The sequence below is a fragment of the Vidua chalybeata genome, chromosome 26, assembly GCF_026979565.1.
Source record: "Vidua chalybeata isolate OUT-0048 chromosome 26, bVidCha1 merged haplotype, whole genome shotgun sequence".
NCBI classification, from domain to species: domain Eukaryota; kingdom Metazoa; phylum Chordata; class Aves; order Passeriformes; family Viduidae; genus Vidua; species Vidua chalybeata.
In genome coordinates this window covers 5,086,248-5,108,405 of record NC_071555.1, presented here as the reverse complement: position 1 = coordinate 5,108,405, position 22,158 = coordinate 5,086,248, and the positions used below count along the sequence as shown (strand labels likewise).

At 55.5% G+C, this 22,158-nt stretch overlaps 1 protein-coding gene across 4 annotated transcripts; it reads left to right on the top strand.

The window, feature by feature from the left end:
• The first annotated feature begins 550 nt into the window (after nt 1–550).
• On the top strand, nt 551–21,728 carry PLEKHM1 (pleckstrin homology and RUN domain containing M1). 4 transcript variants are annotated; one of them, XM_053965190.1, is made up of 14 exons: nt 551–588; nt 1,258–1,686; nt 2,199–2,356; nt 5,602–5,683; nt 6,963–7,210; nt 8,595–9,224; nt 10,409–10,760; nt 12,994–13,225; nt 13,666–14,571; nt 16,106–16,251; nt 16,422–16,615; nt 17,056–17,119; nt 17,543–17,700; nt 20,956–21,728. In XM_053965190.1, the coding sequence occupies exons 4-14, from the start codon at nt 5,642–5,644 to the stop codon at nt 21,077–21,079; spliced, it is 3,096 nt and encodes a 1,031-aa protein (XP_053821165.1). In that variant the 5' UTR covers nt 551–588; nt 1,258–1,686; nt 2,199–2,356; nt 5,602–5,641; the 3' UTR covers nt 21,080–21,728. The 4 variants fall into 4 exon arrangements, with proteins under 4 accessions (XP_053821165.1, XP_053821162.1, XP_053821164.1 ...); XM_053965187.1 differs by having other exon boundaries at nt 12,991–13,225; XM_053965188.1 differs by having other exon boundaries at nt 576–612; nt 12,991–13,225.
• The last annotated feature ends 430 nt before the right edge of the window (nt 21,729–22,158 follow it).

The following is a 22,158-nucleotide window of genomic DNA, read 5'->3' as shown; positions in this document are numbered from 1 at the left end:
GTCCATGTGTCCAGCTATGTCCAGGTGTGTGTCCAGCTGTGTGTCCATGTGTCCAGCTGTGTCCAGGTGTGTATCCAGGTGTGTGTCCATGTGTCCAGCTATGTCCAGGTGTGTGTCCAGCTGTGTGTCCATGTGTCCAGCTGTGTCCAGGTGTGTATTCAGGTGTGTGTCCATGTGTCCAGCTGTGTCCAGGTGTGTATCCAGGTGTGTGTCCATGTGTCCAGCTGTGTCCAGGTGTGTATCCAGGTGTGTGTCCATGTGTCCAGCTATGTCCAGGTGTGTGTCCAGCTGTGTGTCCCTGTGTCCAGCTGTGTCCAGGTGTGTATCCAGGTGTGTGTCCATGTGTCCAGCTGTGTGTCCGTGTGTCCAGCTGTGTGTCCATGTGTCCAGCTGTGTCCAGGTGTGTATCCAGGTGTGTGTCCATGTGTCCAGCTGTGTGTCCGTGTGTCCAGCTGTGTGTCCGGGTTCCCGCACGCGGTAGTGCCCGCGGGGCGTGGCCTGGAGCTATAGATGCCGCCCCCGCGTAATGACGTCACGATGGGCGGGCGTGCGCCCTTCTGGCACTTCCGGGTTTCCCGGCCGGAGCCGGTGAGCGGTGGGGCCTGACAGGAGGTGCGGGCTGAGCGCGGTCTGTGGGGTGCGGTGCTGGCAAGGGGTGCCCGGGGATGAGGGCCGTAGAGTGCGGGGCGCTGGGGATGCAGAGTGACGGGGTTTGTGGAGCGGTGCAGGGTGCTGGGCGCCCCTGGGGCGCGGGGCGCTGGCGTGGGCCGCGGTGCGGGCCGTGGGGTCTGGCAGGGGGTGCAGGGTGTTGCAAGCGATCGCTGTTCCCCCAGCTCCGCACGGCTGGTCAGGCCCTGATCCCTCCCCAGCCGCCCGGATGCCCCCTCAGCCGCCCGTACCAGGCCCCGCACGCCTGGGCTGCGCTGCGCAGCCAGCAGCCTCGGCTTCTCGTTCCTTCTCTCCGTGTCCCCCATGGGGGGACAGCGGGTCAGATGTGCCTTTCCAAGGGGCCCCACTGGGGGTCGGTGTCTGGTCCTCAATTCCCCCCCACAAGCGCTGACACCCCAGATCTCTCGGCCCGTTCCTCCCACTAGCCAGAGATCCCAGCACCTGTTGGATCCTTACAGCTTTCCCTGATTTATCATGTGTTGCATCCTCAATATATCACGTTTTCTCACATCAAATGAGCAGTTGCAAACAAGATCTCGTCTAAAACGCAGAGATTAAAAGGCCCTTTCCTCTCTGCCTTCCTCACAGCGACCACCGTCCCCTGCTGGGGGATGCGAGCTGCCCACCCAGCCGGATGGCACCAGGAACATCCACAGGGAAACTCCAGCGCTGGCAATCCAAAGCAACACAAAAACTGGGAATAGAAACCTGGGAACATCTTGCCTCAACACGCTGGGGCTTTCACAACCTGCTTGGCCCGTGCATGGTGGCTCCAGTGGCTGCAGTACCACGGAAAACCAACCGCAGCTCTCCCTGTGGCTCTGGCAAATTGTAGCCTGGTGCAGGAGCAAGTGTTAAGCTGAAGGAAATTCCCAGTTTGGAGTGTTGGGGAAGCACAGTCTCACCGCCCAGGCTGGGAGCTCAGTGGCTGCTCTTCCTCCCCCGGCTGCTCCTGGGCCCTGCAGGGCAGAAGCTGGACAGGTGCATTGGAGGTGACACTTCTCCAGCCACCACCAGGTTTGTCAGCTGTGATAAATAGGGACAAGGGTGGCATGATGGTCCCATTCCTCACTCCGTGCCTGTGTTCCTGCTGTGGGAATCACAACACTGCTCCATCACGCTGGGCACAGGGAAGGAGCCAAAGCCAGACCATGAGGGTCCTGCTGGGGCTCTGTCATGTCCCAGGCCTTGCTGAGCTGTTCCCAGGGGTTTTATCCTCCAACCAGCCAATGCCCATGCCATGCCACTGGCTTTCCTGCTCCTGGGCTGTCTCTGGGCCCAGCTTGCGCTCAGCTCTGGGTGGAAAGCAGGAGCTGTGTTGGAGGAGAGGGCTGTCCCCACAGCAGCCCTTGGATCCACTGGCCATCAGAGCCCCCGTGTCCCCAGGGCAGAGGGTGACTGGCACAGTACTCGTGCTTGGAAAATGACTGGCTCTGTGTCCAGGTTTGAGTCACCCTCACGCTGCCGTCGTGGGCTGTTGTTTTCCATCCCAGAGCACAGGCAGTGACCTGTCTATTTATAACTTGCAGAGCGTCGCTTCTTGGGAGACCGAGGAGCCAAGCTCTGGGACAGAGGCTCTGCTCTGCTGGTATGAACCTTGATTCCAGCTGTTCCCAAAGAATCTGGCTGGTTTGCAGCAGTTTGGGAAATCAGCAGCTCTGCCCTTGCACCATGACTCTTCTCCTGGGTAGGTCAGACTCTGTGCCTGGGGTTGTTCCTCACCTGTTTGCTTTTCCCTGTTTCACCCAGGAGTCCCCGGGGTGGTGACTGCTGGGAAACTTGGGTTTTCTCTGCTGTAGCTGTGCTTGTCTCTGTGTTTTCACATCCATTCCATCTCTTCCAAGATCACAAGGAACAGCCGTGGCCTTTCCAGGATCTGCCTGGAAGTGCTCCAGAGCCCTCTAGGTCTTTCTAGACCCAGTGGTCTGTTCCAATTCCCCTGTGTTTCACCTAAGATTTTGTTTGGTGAAATCCTCCTCAGAGCTGCTTCCTTGCACTTGTTATTCAGGAAAATGCTGTCCCACAGAAGTGGTGCCATGTGGATTCGTGGTGCTGGAATAAACTGGTTGGACTGGTCGTGGTGGGAGTGGAGAGTCCCATGGTGAAGGTGGTGGGTTGTCCTCCTCAGCTCTCGCCTCCTGCAGGCTCTCATCTCCTCATGGAAGAGGTGATGCTGGCAAAGGAGAGTATTTTGGGGGTATATCTCTCACTTTGTAAAACTTAGACAAGGTCTTTGTAAAACTTAGATTAAGTCTTTGAAAAACCTCTGCTGTCACCCCTTTCCCTGTGACCAGCTCAGGACTCCGGGATGGTCCTGGAGCTGGAACACCTGTGCTGCCTCCCTGGGTGTGAGAAATGCCACCCTGTGCCCCTCCTCAAGTCTCCCACCCTCGGGTCTCACCCTCAGATCTCCCTCGCGTCTCTCACCCTGGAGTCTTCTCCCACACCTGGGTCTCCTCTCACTCTTGGATTTCCCACTCTTGACTCTCCCATCCTTGGGTCTCCCACCTTCATTGTCCGGGTAGGATGTGCCTCTTGTCGTCAGGGTGTAGCAGGAGGTGGTGGGGAAAGGGGCAGAGGTTGTCCAGCCCTGAGGAGCTGGAGGCTCCCAGATGGAAGGCAGAGATGGGGGTGGCTCCCTGCGGTCCTTGTCAACCACTGCTGCCACTTCAGGGGCCCCTCACTTCCCCAACCCCCCAGCAGCCCCTGAGCCAGTGGTTAACTTTCCTGTGCTCCCCCATTTCTTTCTCCTTGCAACACAAGGAGAGGAAATCTTATGACAAGCCACAGCAAAACCAGTTTTGTTTTCTCTGAAATCGTCTGTGAACCCTGGAAACATTGAGGATCTGTCCTGGGTTTGACCCCAAGGAGTTCTTGTCCTACTGCTCTCAGCAGGGCCAGCTGCTGTGGTACTGCACAGGATGCTCTGGGTCTGGGGTGTTGACAGGTCTGGGATGTCTGAATTTGGGATGCTCCAGACTTGAGCTACTCTGGGTTTAGGCCACTGCAGATTTGGGCCTCTCTGGGTTTAAACTGCTCCTAATTTGGACACTGCTGCCTTTGGGACTGGCTGTGATCATGGAGGAGCTGCTCAGCAGACCATGGTTCTGCCCAGGCCTGGCAGGAGAGGGGCAGGTTGATGCTGTCAGCTCTGCTCTGAGAAAGCTCTGGGGATTTTGTGTTGGCTTGGAAATAAAATCTGACACATCAATGCCATTCCAAGCCTGTTGTCTGCCAGAGGCAGATCCAACCCTGTGGCCAACAGCTGGGCTCTCCTTCTCAATTTGGATGGCAAGTGATTCCAGCTTAAGGGAATAGTTTGATAGGACACGGTGAAATGGTGTCACACTGACAGAGGAGAGGATTAGATGGGATACTGGGAAGGAATTCCTCCCTGTGTGGGTGGGGAGGCCCTGGCACAGGGTGTCCAGAGAAGCTGTGGCTGCCTCTGGATACCTGGAAGTGTCCAAGGCCAGGTTGGACGGGGCTTGCAGCAGCCTGGGACAGTGGAAGGTGTCCCTGCCGTGGCAGGGGGTGGGACTTGCTGGTCCTTAAGGTCTCTTCCAGCCCAAACCATTCTAGGATTCTATAAATAAATTCCTTCTCCAGCCTCTCATATAGTTAGGAAGCTGTGAGCAGTCACAGGTCCTGGAGCAGCTCTCGGACCCCTCTTCATGCCAGGCCCAGCTGTGTTTGCAGAGGGACCCAGCTGTGTTTGCAGAGGGACCCAGCTGTGCCATGGGTGTCATCCTGACACCATGTGTTCTGCTCAGAGGCTTCAGGCACAGCTGTATTTCATAGATGGCCCCGAGGGAGGAGCAGGGCAGGAAGCCAAGAGTCAGAAGTCAAAAGTCCCTTGTTGTCCCTGCAGTGGCAGGTGACCTGGCCAGGCTGCCCAGACTGTTCAGATCAGGTCTTTGCGGGGTTTTCCATAAGAGGAGGGCACTGTTTTTTTCTCTGTCTCCCAAAGCAGCAGAGCAGCCCTGGCACCCCCCAGCATGGGGAGATGCTGGAGTTCATCTGCCTCATGGAGAACCTGAAGCCTTCCAGTACTTAGAGGGGCTTTTAGAAAATGTGGAGAGGGACATTACATGGGCAGTGACAGGACAAGGGAGAATGGGTTTAAACTAGAAATGGAGATTCAGACTGGATATTGGCAAGGAAGTCCTCCTGTGAGGGTGGAGAGGCCCTGGCACAGGATGCCCAGAGCATCTGTGGCTGCTTCTGGATCCCTGGGAGTGTCCAAGACCAGGCTGGATGGGGTTTGGAGCAACCTGGGACAGTGGAAGGTGTCCCTGCCCATGGCAGGGGGTGAAACTGAGTGGTCTTTAAGGTCCTTTCCAACCCAAACCATCCTGGCATTCCATGATTCTTTCCCATCTCCCCAGATAGCTCTGTGCTGATAGGTCTGTCCCAGCTGGGTTTGGAGCAGTATGACTCCTCTGGCATGTGACAGAGAGCTGAACTGCTGTCACTTTTTCCCCAGGCTCTGCTGGGGGGTGGCACCCCTTGTCCAGGCCACCTAATGCCACTCCCACTTGGATTTTGGGTGCCTTTTCCAGGTTTAGGCATTCCAGGTGACACAGGGACAAGGGGAGCAGTCCCTGACCGTGCCTGTGGCACTGCTGGCCAGACCTGCCTGAGGGCCCCTCACAGGGGTTCATTACTCTCTCCTGGTCTCTTGGCCATGCTCTATTGTGCCTGAAACTCTCCTGGTCCCTGAGAAGCATCCCCAGGCATTGTCCCTGGAATCACAGTACCTTTCCATGTCAGTCACTCCCAGCTCAGATCCCGCAGTGTCCTGGCCATGAGCACCTGCAGAATGCCTCAGGGCAGGAACCATCCCTTGTGGGTGGCACCAGGAGCCCTTGCCCTGGCAGATGAGTGGGGTGGAACCCCTGGGTGCTCAGCCATGCCCTCCTTGTCCCACAGGTGACATGTGAAGGCAGCGTGGGGAGCGGCAGCAGCAGAGATGCATTCCAGCCACCCTGAGGACCCCAAGGAAGCCATCCAGGTGAGCCAGAGCCCTCAGTGCTCTCCAGACAGCTCCCAGTGCAACTCCAGGCACTGCTGGGGAGAGGTAGGACTTGTGGGTACTGCCATCTGAGATTAGGATGAATCCAAAGTCCAACATCAACAGTTAAACCCAAGTATTTTATTCCTCCCATGGATGAATCCATGTGTGACTGATAAAATCATCTGCACTCTTTATTCTTCTCAGCCCTCAGTGCTCCTTCCATGGACCAGCAGGTGGAGGCAGCTGAAAAAGCTGAAAAAAGCTGGAAAACAGCACCCTAAATAAGGGACACACTCCCCTGGCTGTTGTCCTTGAGCTACAGCTGCTGGGAATCTTATTTAGATGCTGAAAAAAATATCCCAGGCTGGAAATTTAATATGGGTTTGTACAGCCAACCCAGGCTGGAGTCAAAATCTGCAGAGCCCCGCTCAGGGAACATTCAGCATTTGCTGGGAATGCTGCATGGTGCTGAAACATGGATTGTTTGGTTGGAATTTGAGGAGGAATTTGTGGTGTTTTCTAAGTGCTTGCTGGGAAACACAACCTTGATTTCAAATATGATTGGTCAAGATATCCAAGCTCAGTTGCTTTAGGGAAAATCTCCACTGGCATGAAATTGTTAAATTCACCAAACCTGCTGCTTTTGACTGGTGGAAGAGGAAGTAAAGCTGCTGGAAGGCAAAATTCCCACATCCCAGAACCCACTGAGTCTCTCTGAGGGCAGCACTGAACCCTGATGTCCTTCCAAACCCCACTGTTCTGGGGCCCGTCCCCTGAGTGTTTACCCAGCACAGCCAGTGAGGTCGATGGCTTTGATTTCTGCTGGCGGGCCCCGTGTCACATGTCACATGCTGCTTGGGCTGACCTGCACGAGTTCAGGGGATCCATTCCTTCCTCTGAGTTTCTCCTTTCTAACCCACACTTACTCCTCGTGTTTCCCCCCAGAGAGCGCCTGGAAAGAACCAATTCCTTTTTCCCCATCCCCTTAAGCCATTTCTTGTCTGCAGAGGAAGCACCACACATTCTAAAGGCAAACCCAGTTCTGAAACATCAGCTAAAATTGCATATATTATTATTTTTTTTAACAAAATAAGCTAGATGACAGGAGTGTTAGTCCCCAGCTTGACCAGTTCAGCCGCTCCAAAGAGTGAGGATGAGGCAGGAGTCACGTGGTGCTTCACTGTGGATAAGCCTCACTGTTTTTGAGCTCTTTTACATTAAATCCTTCCTGATATTTTCACTTTTATAATCTAAACCTGCACCTCCTGTCTTGCAGCTGATCAAGAAGCAACTGGTGAATGCCATCAAGGCTCTGCAGAAGCAGTACGTGAGTTCGGATGCCGTGGTCACCAGCGATGACGGCAATGCCAACACGCTCTGCAGTGCCCTGGAAGCTGTGTTTGTGCACGGGCTGAAGGCAAAGCACATCAAGGCAGAGAGTGGGGGGAAAGGGAAGAAATCAGGAGGTCGGGGCCCCCTTCCCCAGCCAGTCTTTTGGGGCCTGCTGAAGAGCATCACGCATCGGTGAGTGGCTCTTGCTGCTGGCAGGGATTCACGTGCTCAGGTTTGTCCCTTCTTTTGGTGCTGTCAGATTCAGGGAATGAGGAGGATGGCTCGATGGACAAATATGTCTCTACCCCATCTGTGTGCTCAGTCCCCTCAGCTGCAGGGAAGCATGCTCTCACGGGGCTTTGGGGTCCCTGCCCAGGACCCTCGGAGATGGAAGTAGCAGTGAAGCCCCTGCAATGCCATGAGGGGCTGAGTCCCCACATCCCTGCTCAGGGTGTGCTGGGGGTGAGCTGATGTCCCCAAAAAGTTGAGGATTGAAACTGAAGGCACACCCCTTTCTTATTTATTTCTGAGTGCCAGGCTGGATTTCTGGGCCCAGTGGAACCCCAGTGACCACTGGTCTCCAGCAACGGCTGGAGACCCACTGCTCCAGACCCACTGGTCTCCAGCAACGGCTGCTTGTGAACAGTACAGGGATCTGGGCTCTCTCCTGGCCTGGATCTGCTGGAACTGGTTGGCCCTGTTTCCCCATGTCCCAGCCAGCCTTTAAGGAGGTCTCTCCTGAGTGATCACTGTTTACTGGGGTTTTCTAAGCCACTCCCTAAGTCAAGTTCACACACAGTAAATAACAGCCCACACACAAATTGTTCTGAAAGCCTCATCCAGCTCCATCACTGACTCCTGAATTATGAAAGAGCAGATTAAAATAACTCTTTCACATGCTATGGGGGATATTTTTGTGCCCTTTGAAGGTTTTTTCTTCTGTCTTGAGAGACAGATTAGAAAAGAAATCTTACAAAACCTTTGCTCTGGTTTTTGAGGTGTGTGATGAGCTGGGAGCAGGGAGGATCAGGGAGCATGGTGTCGCTGTTGGATTTTAGGGAAGAAGAGCTGAATCCAGGAGTCTGGGATTACTTGAGCTCAACCCCAGCCAGGTTGCTTTTTTGGGGCTGCCAAAACACTTTTCACTGTGTTTTGACTGCTTTTAAGTTTGAAGTGAGAATTTAGACACATGGTTGTCACCAAGAAGGATCCAGCCAGCACAAACCCCACAAATACACAAGGACAGCAGGAATTCTCTGCATCATTCAGTGCAAGCATGGGTGCACTGGGTGGGAGATGCCTCCAGTGAGAGAGAGGATGGTCGGCCAGAGGCATCGCAGGGCTGCCTGGGGTCCTTACCAGCATTTAGTCTGGGCCATTCAGGAGCCATCTCCCTCCATGGAAAACCACACTTTCCATGAAGGAGAGAGATTTTCCACAGCCGGTTTTATCCCAACTCCTGAACTCCCTGTAGCAGAGCAGGTTGGGCAGTGTCTGATGAAGGCCCTCCTGCACCCCACTATGGACCAAAACAGAGCCACTCACTCCCATTCTGTTCTTTTTCCCCCTTTCCCAGGAATATTGTCTCGGAGCTGGAACAGCTGATGTTTATCAACACGGACGTGGGGCGCTGCCGGGCCTGGCTGCGGCTGGCGCTCAACGATGGCCTCATGGAGTGTTACCTGAAGCTGCTGCTGCAGGACCGGGCCCGGCTTCACGACTACTACCAAGCCCCAGCTGTGCTCCTGGACGCTGAGGAGTGCGAGTTTCTCCTCTGCTACTTGCAGGGTTTATCGTCCTTAACCTTCGAGCTCTCCTATAAGTCAGCAGTTCTGAACGAGTGGACCATCACCCCGCTGTCCCTGTCGGGTCTCTGTCCCGTGTCTGAGCTGCTGGAGCCCCTCACATCCTCTGAACCCCGCAGGAAAGCATCGCTGGGCTCCATCTCCCAGTCCTCGGGGTCGGATGAGATCGAGATCCAAGCCCCTGTCCTGCCCATCGGCAAAGCCAGCAGCAAGATCAAGCTGACGTCATCCTCGCTGAGCCTGAACACCACGAGCTCGTCCCAGCTCTCGTCCAGCCTGGGCTCCGACAGCCTCCCCCCAGCGCCGTGCGCCCGCAGCCCCGAGCGCGGCGAGGAGCCGCTGTCCTGCGACTCCGACCTGGGCACGGCCACTGCCGAGGAGCTGGACAGGTCCCTGCAGGAGTGAGTTTCTCCCCACATCTCCTCTCCAAAGGGATTTTTGACCCTCTCTAGGCTCTTGTTATTTTCTCTTTACAGGCAGGAAATCTTTCTCCCTGTTTGCCTTTAACAAGCTCTTTTTCCCTTCTGGAAGGAGCTTTTGTTCTTTGCACGAACTGCTCCACACGGCTTGTTGAGACCCTGCTGCCACTGCAGATGAGCTCATAGCCTCTGAAGTGTGTGTGTGTCCTCTTTACCAGGGCAGAAACATCAGAAAAATGCTGCTCTCTGGTTTCAGGAATTGACATCACATCTTCCTGGTGTACACTGGGGGATGCTCCAGGGCTTTCCACAGGGGGAAAGAAATGAGTTTGGTCATAGGGAAGGGTTATAATTTGCAACTTCGGCAAATCATTCAGAGAGAGGGAGGCTGTTGGTTTGTCATCCCTGTGATTTATCCCTGCCAAGCATCCAGCACAAAGATTTCCAGGGTTATATAAGCTCTGAGTAATCTGTAAATATTTTGCCTGTCACCTTTAGAGTGTGACTCTGAGGGAGCTAAGCCTCAGGGTGATGCCTCTTCCCAGTCTTCAGGAAAGAGTTGGAGCTGCAGACTGTGCTTCCCCATCTATAAGAGCAACATTCCCTACTTACAGGATTTTGCATCTTCCAGTGATCCTGGAAGAACCTGCCTTGATTAGATTAAACTCGTGATGGAGATGCTCCTTTGAGTTTTTATCTTGGGCTGGTTTAATTCTGGGGCTGGCAGTGGAGTGGGACCATGGGAACAGCCAATCCTCTGGCCAGGCTCCACTGTTAATTGCTCATTAATGAAAACAGTTGGAATTTGGCATATGATCCAAGGCTGGATTTATGTCCAGGAGCTGTACATGGGGCTGGGGCTGTGGGGAGCACCCAGTGCTGTCCCTCCATCCACCAACTTAAACCCCATTCATGGGTGTAATTGGAAAATGCTCCCTTCACAGGCAGAGTCCTGCTCCATGCCATGGGGCTGGTGCTGCTCTGTGGGGCACAAATCTCACATTTCTCTGTTGGCATCACTGGATTTTTCCAGCTGCACCGTGCTGCCATCCCACAGAGGCCAGCAGTGACAACTGAACCTTTTTTACATGGTTACAACTTGAAATAATGGGGCAGGGGTTTTGGTTATTGAGCTGCCTTCAAACCGATCACTTTTTCATTTCAAGGGTTTTGTCCGAGTTCAGCAAGGCCAGGCCAAGCCCAGACGCCCCGGAGGGACGGCTGCTCCCCAGCATGCTGGGCTGCTCCCCCCAGCCACCCCCAGGCCCCCCGGCATCACCTGCCCGCCCGGCACCGTCCCACGGAGCACAGCAGGAGCCTCCCCCCAGCAGGGACATTTCTGCTGGGACAGGAGCCCCCGCGCCCCCCGGCCATGGGGACGGAGATGCCGGCAGCACCTCCAGAGCTCCGGCCCCTTGGCACAGCCCGGGCAGAGCAAACAGCAGTGGCAGCGAGGGGAGCCAGGCTGTCCGCAGCCCCACGGCCCAGCACCTGCTCTCTCCCCTGCTGGCGTGTCCGGTATGTGCTACAGCTCCCTCCCTTCCCATCTCCTTGGGTTTGTATCCTGTGGTAAAGGGAAATAAATCTGGGGACAGCTCCAGTAGGCACTGCTTTTCTAGGATCAGGGAATCCCAGAATGGCTTGGGTTGGAAGGGACTTAAAGTTCATCCAGTTCCACCCCCTGCCATGGGCAGGGATATCTTCTGCTAGACCAGGTTGCTCCAAGCCCCATCCAACCTGGCCTTGGACACTTTCATGGATAGATTTCTCCAAACTCCCATCTTCCATGCTGCTCCCACTTGGTTATCAGTGATGATTCCCACTCCACTGAGCTGTGGCTATGCAGCTGCCTCAGGAGAAACTGGATCAAAGTCTGTGTTCCCTGGTGAAAGAGGCACCAAAGCTTTTGAAACCCTGCCTGGCCTGTCAGTCATTCCTCTCCAGGAGCAGCTGCTGCAGGAAGTTTTGGGTTTGTTAGGGATATCTGGAGAGGCGTGAGCTCTTGCACAAATCTGACTGCGAGCTGTGTGCAAGCAATAAAACAGCCCCAGAGTCAAGTTTCTCATGGGGACTTTTCTTCATTTATGGTCCACATAAGAGAAGGGAAAAGGGTTGACTGGACAGGAAACAAACTGGTTTCCCAGTGGGGAAATCCTCCTGCAGCACATCTGTTCCCAGAGTGGGATGGTATTCCCGGGTGTTGGTCTTGAGCAGCGGCGGATTTCCCCTGCTGCCACCGGGAGCTGATCTACATCCACTGGCCTCTGCTTTTAGGAAACTCTTTGAACAGCCCTGTCCTCTGTCTAATTTGTTACTGACTGTTCCATCCTGGTTCCCATTGTTTCCATGCTGGTTCCCATCCTTTCCATGCTGGTGAGGGTAGGATGTACCTCACACCCCCCAGACCATTTCTCCTTTTGCTCTCTGCTCCTCTCAGTTCCCTCCCGCTTATCCCATTTCCGCTGCTTCCTCGTGGCCCAGAGCCAGTTTGACCTAATCTATGTATAACATACTGTGTCAACAGGAAATTGCCCCTGCTCTCCATGACTCATGGAGCAACCTGCATTCCTTCCCCAGGAGTAATCCAGGAGTTGCCACCCGTGATCCTCCCCGAAGGGTGGTGACAGCTCTTCTGCTGTCACTTAATTTGTTATTCAAAATAAAAGGCTCTTAGGAGGCTGCAGAGCAGAGCTGAAAGGACATTCCTGTTGGGATGCAGCCCAGGAACAGTCTAGGAATGCTGATTCCCTTGTGCCAGGGCACTGAGCTGGGTTGTTTTTTCCTCCTGGTATTTGCTCAAGGACCTTTTCCCAGAACCTTGCTCCTTTCAGGAGGAATGTCTTCACTGAAAGGGTGGCCAGGCATTGGAAGGGGGTGCCCAGGCATTGGAAGGGGGTGCCCAGGGGAGTGGTGGAGTCCCCATCCCTGGAGGTGTCCAGGGAATGCCTGGACATAGCACCCAGTGCTCTGGTCTGGCTGCCACGGTGGTGATTGGGCACAGGTGGGACTCGAAGGGCTTTTCTCCCTTAATGATTCTGGGATTCATGTAGCCAGAAAAAGCTCCTGGAGAAGCTACAGCCACATTTTTTTCAGCTCATGGATCTCATCATCCCCTTCTGGCACATGCAGACAGAGGCTGCTTGTGCTTTCCCTGTCTTATTTTTCCCCTGCACAGCCCAGGCCCCTGTAGCATCCTTTTGTGAGTAGTAGGTCTCTATTTCACCCTGGACATCTCTGTGCCTCTCCCCATCTCTGTTCTTCCTGGTGCTGCTGCTCCAGCTTGTGCCCTTCCATGGCAGGGCTGGAATTTCACCCCCATCAGTGAAACTCCATGGACCTGTGCTCACTGCAGGGAATGTGCTCTCCTTCCACAGTGATTTTAGAGGGAGAGAACAGATGGATTTTGGACTTCATTATCCCACCAGAATACAATCCTAGTATTTTCCAACTGTTGACAAAGTTCCATGGATCATTGTCTGATTGGAGGGAGCAGGGGAGCCATGCACCTGGGAATGGCCAGCAGAAAATCTGACAGTCATGGAATGGTTTGGGGAGGAAGGGACCTTAAAACTCATTCGCAACCTCCTGCCATGAGCAGGGACACCTTCCATTAAATCCACACATCAGTGCCTGGGATTTGGGCTGTGCAGGAGCAGCCCCTGAGGAGGGGTTGCTGTGGATGCACGTGTTTGAGGGGCACAGGGTGTTTGATGAGCTTAATAATTCATAATATTTTCTTTTTTAACAGAAGAGCTGGATCTCAGAAGATGATTTCTACAGACCTTCGCCGGGAGAGAGCAGCAGGAGCACGGCTGACACCAACGGCTTCGGGCCAGAGGGGGACAGCGAGGGGCCAGCCCCAGGGCTTATCAGTGCTCTGGACTTGGAGAGGCTCTCAGTGCCATCCTCGGACACTGGGAAACCCAAAATGTCCCCGGAGCGGGAGCAGAAGGGCTTCAGCGTGGTGCACCGCAGACAGATGGGTACGTGCCACCTCCTGCTGCCCTCGTGCTTGAGAGCTGCTCCAGGTGGGGATGGGCTGTCTGGGGAGAGCCTGGTGGGAGCTGATGGCAGCACTGGGAGCTACAGAAGGCAGTGGAGCAGCTTCCCAAGGCACTGCTGAGCCAAGGGAAGCTCTGGTGGGAAGCACTTTAGTGGGAGAGAGTCTGTCCACCCTGTGGAACACCTTTCCTTTATCCCACTTGTTCCCAGCCTCAAAACCCAAATGCAGGGGACAAAAACCCAAATGCAGGTGGACAGCGATGGAGACAAAGGTCCCGTCAGCTCCTGCCCCAGCCCACCGCGTACCGGCACTGGCTGCCACCCCTGCCACGCCTCTGGGTGCTTGCTTTGAGCCCCTCTTGGCTTTCTCTCCCCACTAGCTTCCCCTCTTTCATTCAAACGGAGCCATCTCTTTCCCCAGGTCTTTCCAACCCTTTCCGCGGGCTGCTGAAGCTGGGCAGCCTGGAACGGCGAGGAGCCATGGGGATTTGGAAGGAGTTTTCCTGCGAGCTGTCCCCGCTGGAGCTGCGGCTCTTCCTGGACCACGAGGAGCGGATCTGCGTGGAGACCTACTCCCTGCTGCGCTGCGAGTCCCTGGCGCTGACCCACTCGGACGGCCGCTTCGAGCTGGTTTTCCTGGGGAAAAAGCTCTTCCTCCGAGCCCCTTCCCAGGACGAGGCCGAGGACTGGCTGGACAGGATCCGCGAGGCACTGCGCAAGTGTCGGCCGCAGCTGGAGGAGGAGGACTGGGAGACTCTGGAGTATTCTGAGGATGGAGGCGAAGCCCAGCCCGTCCAGGGCGATTCCAGTGCTCTCCAGTACAGTGATGTGCCTGGGAACAGCTTGGACTGGACTCCAGCTCCAGAAGCAGAGCTGGATGCGATCAAAGAGGCTGTTCTGTACATGGACGTGGACAAAACCTGGGTCCCATTTATTTTTTCCCTGTCTCTAGAAACTCTGAAGTGCTTTAAAATCAGAAACAATGACAAAATTTTAAGCAACAGTTATGGCATAGAGACCATCCAGGACATCCTTCCAGACACCAGCCTGGGAGGACCCTCCTTCTTCAAGGTGATCACCTCCAAGGCTGTGCTGAAGCTGCAGGCTGAGAACGCAGAGGAGGCAGCCTCGTGGCGGGAGCTGGTCCGAGAGGTGCTCATGTCCTATCTGGAGAGTAACGAGGAGGCACTGACCCTGGGGGGCAGCTTGGATGGGCACTCCCAGGTGGTCCTGAAGAACATTGTGAAGGAAAATGGCTTCTTGTTGCAGTACCTGGTGGCCATCCCCATGGAGAAGGGCCTGGATTCGCAGAGCTTCATCTGTGCAGGTACAGAACCATGGAATGGTTGGAAGGACCCTAAAGCCCACTCAGTGCCACCCCCTGCCATGGACAGGGACACCTTCCACTGTCCCAGGGTGCTCCAAACTCCATCCAAGCTGGTCTTGGGCACCCCCAGGGATGAGGCAGCTGCAGCTTCTCTGTTTTCCCAGGAATCCCAGCAGCACAAGACCTCCTTGGTGGGGCTTCATGTCCCAGTCAGGGGCACCTTTTGTGTCCTGTGAGCAGAGGGTAAGCCCCCCATGCTGAGTCCCCATCCCACCCCAGCCCAGTCCAACTGGGATATTACTGGGCTTCCATTTAAGATGCTTTTGGTACAGACAGTGGGAAACTGGGGTTGAAGCAACCTTAGGTAGATCAGGAAGCTTAGGACTCTCTTCCCGGGCATTTTGAGGCCCCAGCCTGTGGGGAAAGTGCAATCTGGAGCAGTTTTTCCAGTAAGGCAGCACGGGAGCAGGGATTGCCATGGGTGTGACGGGCTGATTTTGCAAAACAATCATTTACCCTTCCCCTGATGCCTCTCGGCACACGGGGAGATTCTGGTGGCACCTTCACTGACCTCCACAGGAGCTGTAATTTGCTCTTTACTTTGCTAAGTTAATTAAATTTCAGATTTCTCTCCTGCTTCAATTATATTTCTTGTACCTTCCAGCAGGTTGGGATTTTTCTTTTCATCTGTCTCCTTTTTTTATAATTTTTTTTTCTGGTCTATTGGTTTCTGCCTTCCCTTCCAGGCTCTGTCCTGCATCTTCCACCTCCCCACAGCTGGAAGCCACAAGGCAAAAAGACAAATTCCCAGTTTTTCTGTGTAGGTTTTCGTTAGGGATCTGCCTGCCCTGCTTTCACCCCCCTCCCAGCCTGACACCCAATGTGTTCCCTTCCATCTCAGAATAATGAGCAATAAGGTTTTTCTTATGAATTCAGGAAGCAACACATGATCTCCATGAATATTTTGGAGGGATGAGCTCCAGCTATTCCAGAGTGCAATGGATGGGGGTAGGGAAGCCAAGATGGGTTCCCTACTGCTATAATAAAGGTGGGTTTGGGTTAATCCATCCTGATCTCATCCCTTGCAAATGAGGTTTTGGTACCCTGTGACATTAGCAGAAAAGAAAAGGGCTGAGTGAAGGTAAAATAGTGCAAAGCTACTGGTGGAGGTGGGACAGCAAGTGGGATTTAGGTTCTTCCCTAAACCACTGGGATATTGCCAGAATTCACTTTTCCTAAAAAAAAAGCCCCAAACAATTGAACCACTTGATGGATAAAAGTGGGTTCACAGATAGTTCAGCCTCCTTTTTATGAAGAAAAAGTGTAGCAGGAGCTGTTGAACCATCATAGGCTTAAATCTGTGAGGAGGGGGCTGGAGGCCTCACACTGAACATCCTACAGGTGCTTTAGGTGGTCTCCACCCTTTCCCAAAACTTTATTGCTCAATTCCATGCTGCCAAAAGTTTCTCCCCCATCCGGCAGTGGTGGGCAGAGGCTGTGGGCAGCAGTTCCCTCTCACCCCCTGCTCCCGCAGGCTGCTCCCGGCAGATCGGCTTCTCCTTCGCCAGGCCCAAGCTCTGCGCCTTCTCCGGGCTCTACTACTGCGACAGCTGCCACCGGGACGAGGAGACCGTGATCCCCTCCCGCCTCATCCACAACTGGGACCTGACCAAACGGGGGGTGAGTCCTGTGCTGCCTCCACGCTGGGAGCAGGGAAACACTCCAGCATCTGCTTCCTGAGGGTCCATCTGGGCATTCCCTGGGCGGGGAGTGCCCGGTCCAAACCTCCCTCCGAGCTCTGGGGCTGCTCCATCATCTGTGCCCACCTGTCCCCTCTCTCTGTGCCCCAGGTGTGCAAGCAGGCCCTGAAGTTCCTCACGCAGATCCGAAACCAGCCGCTGATCGACCTGAGGCTGGTCAACAAGAGCCTCTACGAGCACGTGGAGAGGATGGGGCGGATCCTGCGCAGCCGGGAGCAGCTGAAGCTCCTGGGGGATTATCTCATCATGTGCCGCAGCGGCGCCCTGAAGGAGCTCAGCAAGCGGTGAGGTCCCTCCCGGGGTGACATTCCCCTCTCTTGGCACCCCAGTGGCCTCCTGGTTCCCCTCCTCACTCACCATGGGAGCAGGGAGCGGTGCTGCCAAGGCTCAGGCTGGTTTTCCCCTCCATATCATCTGCTCTAAGGAGTTATCCATCTGTTGGCTGGGTCAGCACAATGAGCTGTGGCTCAGGAAACACCTTCCTGGCCGAGAAGCTTCTGGCTGGACAGGAAACACCTGGCAAAATAGATGAGATATTTATTTTCTTTTTCCCCCCCTTTGAAATGCTTTCACATGATTTCCAGTGGCAGGATTTGGGATGTGAAAATGGGCTCTGCAGTGATTCACTTTAAAAGGCTGCTTCATCCAGGTTGCTCCTTGCTCCAAAGCTCTTGGAGATGTGGTGGAGACCATCTACCCCCTTCCTCTCTGTGCTTCTTTGCAGGCTTGATCACAGGCATTACCTCCTGGAGTGTCCCCACAAATACAGCGTGGCTGATCTGAGGCAGGTGAGAGCTGTGTATGGTCACAGAATGGTTTGGGTTGGAAGGAACCTTAAAGACCACCCATACTCACCCTCTGCCATCCAGTTCCACCTCCCACTAGACCAGATTGCTCACAGCCCCCTGGCCCAGTTATTGGGGTTTTCCAGGTGCAAACACCCCAGTGCCTGTGCGGATGCCACGTGCTGCTCCTTCAACAAGAGGTTCCCAGCAGTTGGGTTTTTCAGCGATACCCCAGCTGGGAGCCCCATCCTGGCAGGTTGTGGGTGCTGCTCTCAGCAGTCCAGGGTCCCATTGCACCCCAGGCTTGTGGGCTGGGGGTTGCTTTGGAGGACAGCCCTGCCTTCAGGGGCAGCGCAAAGAATGGGTGTGACGCAGCAAACCCCGCCAGGGCCGGGCTTCAGGAGCACTGACCCCTGTGTCCCCCAGATCGCTGACGGCACCTTCGAGACCTTCCTGCAGTCGCTGCTGCAGTTCGCATCCCACCACGTCTACAGCTGCGACCTGTGCACCCAGCGCGGCTTCATCTGCCAGATCTGCAACAGCAGCGACATCATCTTCCCCTTCGAGTTCGACACTACCACCAGGTGAGTGAGCCACTTCTGCCCCATCCCACTGCAGCCAGGACACCCAAGGGCACAGCCTGCCTTATGCCAGGAGCCCCAACCAGCCCCTGAGTTCTGTTCACAGACCCCACTTCCATTGCACGTGGGGAACTGGAAATGGCTCTGAGGTGGCTGTGCATCCTCATGATGCCTGCAACCTTGTGGGAGTTGCATCCTCGTGGTGCCCGTGTCCTTGTGGGAGCCACGTCCTCGTGGTGCCCATGTCCTCATGGGAGCCACATCCTTGTGGGCCTGTGTCCTTGTGGGAGCCACATCCTCATGGTGCCCATGTCCTCGTGGGAGCCACGTCCTTGCACTTCCCACATCCTTGTGGGACTCATCCTCACAGTGCCCACATCTTCGTGCCCATGTCCTCAGGGAACCCATCAGCTCCAGGGTGCTCCAAACCAAATCCAGGCTGTTTGGGGCAGGAGCACACCATACTCACAGAGCCAAGATGTCACCAAGAGAGGTGGCTTTGCAGACTGAAGATGCAGAGCCACCAGCACCTTGCTGTCAGCCTGGAAAGGCCCTGCTGGGTACTGGGTGCCAGGGCAGCCGAGGGGCTGGAAGGAGGAGGAGGAGGAGGAGGAGGAGGAGGAGAAGGTTCTGCATGTCCCTGTCTTGCTCACCTGGCCAGTGCCTCTCCAACTCAGGGTCGGTCTGATCCCTTGTAGGGGCTGCAGGAGGGAAGGGGAAGCAGCAGTGGGACTGTCCTACATCCCTCTACAGCCACGGAAGGAAGGACGGACACATGGACACAGATTTCATAGAATGCGAGAATGGTTTGGGTTGGAGGGACCTTAAAGTCCATCCAGTGCTATGGGCAGGAACACCTTCCAAGTCCTGTCCAAGCTGGCCTAGGACACTTCCAGGGCAGCCACAGCTGCTCTGGGAGCAGAGGTAGATGGGGGGCAGCACTGTGGGATGTGCTGGGAGAGGCTGAGGATGTTCCCAGCAGGAGAGGGGTGATACTGGCTCTCACTGGGGTTTTCCCCTGCCCACAGAGCTTCCATTCCTCACAGGCAGAGGGACCTGTCCTGCAGTGGGGTCAGCTGTGGGTCAGGGTGCAGCAGCTGGACTGAAGTTGGAATCAGGATGGGGATGGTGCTAGAGGGGAGCTCTTATCCCTACCACCATCAGGGTTTGCTGAAGAAGTCAAACCCTTCCAGCTCAGGAGCCTGCTCCACTGTAAGTGGAGAGATCCACATATCCCTGGTTATGCCATAGAATTGTGGAATCATTCAGGCTAGAAAAGCCCTTTAAGACCAGAGTCCAGTTCCCCCAGCACTGCCAAGGCTGCCACTGACCCATGTCCTCAGGTGCCACATCCACAGGGCTTTTAAATCCCTGCAGGGATGGTGACTCCACCACTTGCCTGGGCAGCCTCTGACAGAGTTGGACAGCTGTTTCAGTGAAGAAATTTTCCATAATATCCAACCTAAACCTCCCCTGAGGCAACTTGAGGCAGTTTCCTCTTGTGCTGTCTTAGCCTATTTGGCATTGAGCACAATCCTGGCAGAGAGATTTCACAGGCTCATGGGCTGCGTGGTCTCACTTTGCCTGGCAATCCCTAAAAGTGAGCAGCAACACCCAGAACCTGCAGAAAACACCACGGATACCGGGATCCGTGGGTGCTCCATGTGTTCCAGGGCTACGAGTATTTCCGTGGAGGAGGAGCAACGCTGCTCGCTCCCCTCCCTGCCACAGGGACAGCACTGAGCTCATTATCGAGGACAACAACATCCCCAGGGGACCGATTTTCCCTGGAAAAAGAGTAGCCGGGCTCTGGAAAATGCTGGCACGCAGGGCTGAGCTGGCTGGCGGCCGGCCGGAGGTCTCGTGTCCCGTGGAGCCGAGCTCTGAAGTTTGTTGACGTCTTTCTTTCTCACCCTGACGGAGGAGGTTGTGCAGCAGGAAAGCGGCTCAGCCGACATCCTCGCGGAGCTGAACACGGCTTCCTGCCCTTCTGCCCGCCCCGGGCCGCCGGGTCACACCAGCACTCGCTGCAGGATGTGTCTGCAACGCCTCAAACAATGGCCCCGCCAGCGCAGGACCCTCTCCTGCTCCGGCAGCTCAGGGGGAGCCAGAGGCAGGAGATGCCGATTCTCACTCTGAACCACACCGGGTAAAACCCGGCTTCCCAAATCCCCTCACGCATGGGGAGCAGCCGCTCCAACCTGTCCATGCACAAGCCTTTCCCTGTCCCGAGTCCCTCAGGGTTTGCAGTTCCTCTCCAGAGCAGGATTTCGCCCCAGCTGAGATGCTGTGGTCCTTTTCCTGGCACTGCCGGGTGTTCTCTGCCTCTGTCCCACACATCTTTTGGGGAATTAAGGTGTTTCGTGCTGTTCACACATGGATTGTACACCAGGTATTTGCACAGTGAAGATAAATCTGGCTGCCCCGCTGGCATGTGGCTGAGCCACATTTTACTGCCACTGAGGAGTGGGGGATCACAACCCAAAAACTGACCTCAGCCCTTGTAACGGGGACGTTTCTGCTAGTAACTGAGCAGTGAAACCCCTGTCTGAGCTGGGGTCCTTTGCAGGGTGTCACATTCCTGCTGCTGCTGCTGAGCCAGATCAGGGAGCTCTGACACCTCCACGGAGCCACCTGCTCAAGGGCAGCTCCCTCCTGGCTACCTGTCCCTTCCCTGCAGCTCCACTGTCCCCATAGTCTCCCTGCCACATGCAGCTTCTGCTGTCAGGGTGGGGGTCTCCACCCCAGCCATGGCAAGCAGAGGGTCCCCAACAGCAATGCTGTCACAGGGGTTGGAGATGAGGGATCAGTGTCAGGGGTTGGTGTCACGAGATTGGTGTCAAGGGATCAGTGAAACAAGGGTGGATGTTCGGAGTTCGGTGTCACAGGGTTCGTTTTGCAGGGGGTGTTGTCACACCCTCGAACTGCACTCGGTGCTGGGAGAGCAGGGCACAAACCTCAGCTCAAACCTCACTCCCATCTCTCTCACACACTGGCAGCGCCCACCATGCTCCTTCCGGCCCAGCTGCTGCACTCAGAGCTGCTGGGGTGGATGAGAAGGTGCTGGGGTGGATGTTCTACTCGAGCAGCCGCTGCTCCTGCGCTCAAGGCTCCTCCTGAGCTGGGGCTGGGGCTCTGCTCAGCGAATGTTCAAAACACACCAGGACAGGGAAGTGTCCCGTGGTTCAGTGGGGGAAGTTTAGTCTTTGTTCTGACATTACCAACACAGTGGGTTTCATTTTTTCCTTCTTTTCCCAGGTGCAGTGAATGCAAAACCGTCTTCCACCGGGACTGCCACGCCCTCGTCCCGGCGTGCCCGCGCTGCGAGCGGCGGCAGCGGTACCAGCGGCGGCTGGAGGCCAGCGCAGAGCCCAGCCTGTAGCCTGGCACTTACCTCAACACTGCCCTCACAACAGGGATGGCAGGAGGGACAGAGCAGAGCCCCCTGCCTGAGAGCCCAGCCTGCACCTGGCCCTGCCCTGGGGACAGGGGCAATGTTGGGTGGGTGCTCCTGCCCTGTGGACGGACCTTCTGCCCACCCAGGGCTAAAGAAAGGGGCTTGAAAAATCCATCCCCCCTCACACTAACCAGGTGCTGTTCCCTGTCACCCTCTTGGTGCCAATATCCCCTTGCAGTGGAACCCAGCGGCTCTTCAGGGTGTCATCCCAGAATTCCAATCAAGGGTGTGGAGAACTGACGTTGATCAAAGCTCTAGTTTTTTAGGATACTGAAAACTGGTATTTTTTTACGTGGGGGTTTTGCACAACTGGGCTGCTCTGGGTGGTAGACCCACACAGGGAGGGGACAGAGTGACACTTGTGCCTTTAGGGACCTGCATGCCCATGGGGACCATGGGTGCCCTGAGCATCTTCCACGCAGACAGCCCAGCCAGGGCCATGGCCTCTGGGAAGAGCCGGGGAGAGCTGGGCTGCTCCTCCCGGCCTGCTGCTGCTGATCCTCGGGAGAAATTTTATTTTCCTTTAACCCCTTCCCGCACAAAGATAATTAAAGTCTATTTAACAACAAGTGAAGCAATTTCTGAGCTTACTTCTCTGCAGTGGGACATCATCACAGTTTGAACCTGACACGGTGTCTCTGGGAAGAGGATTGGGAATGGCAACGCTACCTGTCCCTGGTCCTCGGCCCTCCATCCTCCCTGCCCATCCCCCATCCTTCTTGCCCATCTTCCAGGGTTTCACTTGGGCAAGTGGTTAGGGGTCCCTTCCCCATTTTCCCTGCCCCATTTTCCTCCTGGCTGCTCCCCACTGGTGTCAGCTTCTCCCATTGTTGCTTTCCCCACCACTCATGTACTTGGAGGACTTGGGATGTGCCCACCAACACAGCAGAACTCCCTGGGGTGCATGGGGACAAAAACTAGGGCAGGGCAGCTCCCATGGGGCCCCCCTAATGGGGTCCCCATCCCACTGCCCAGGGAGGCCGTGCCAGATCCGGCAGCAGTGC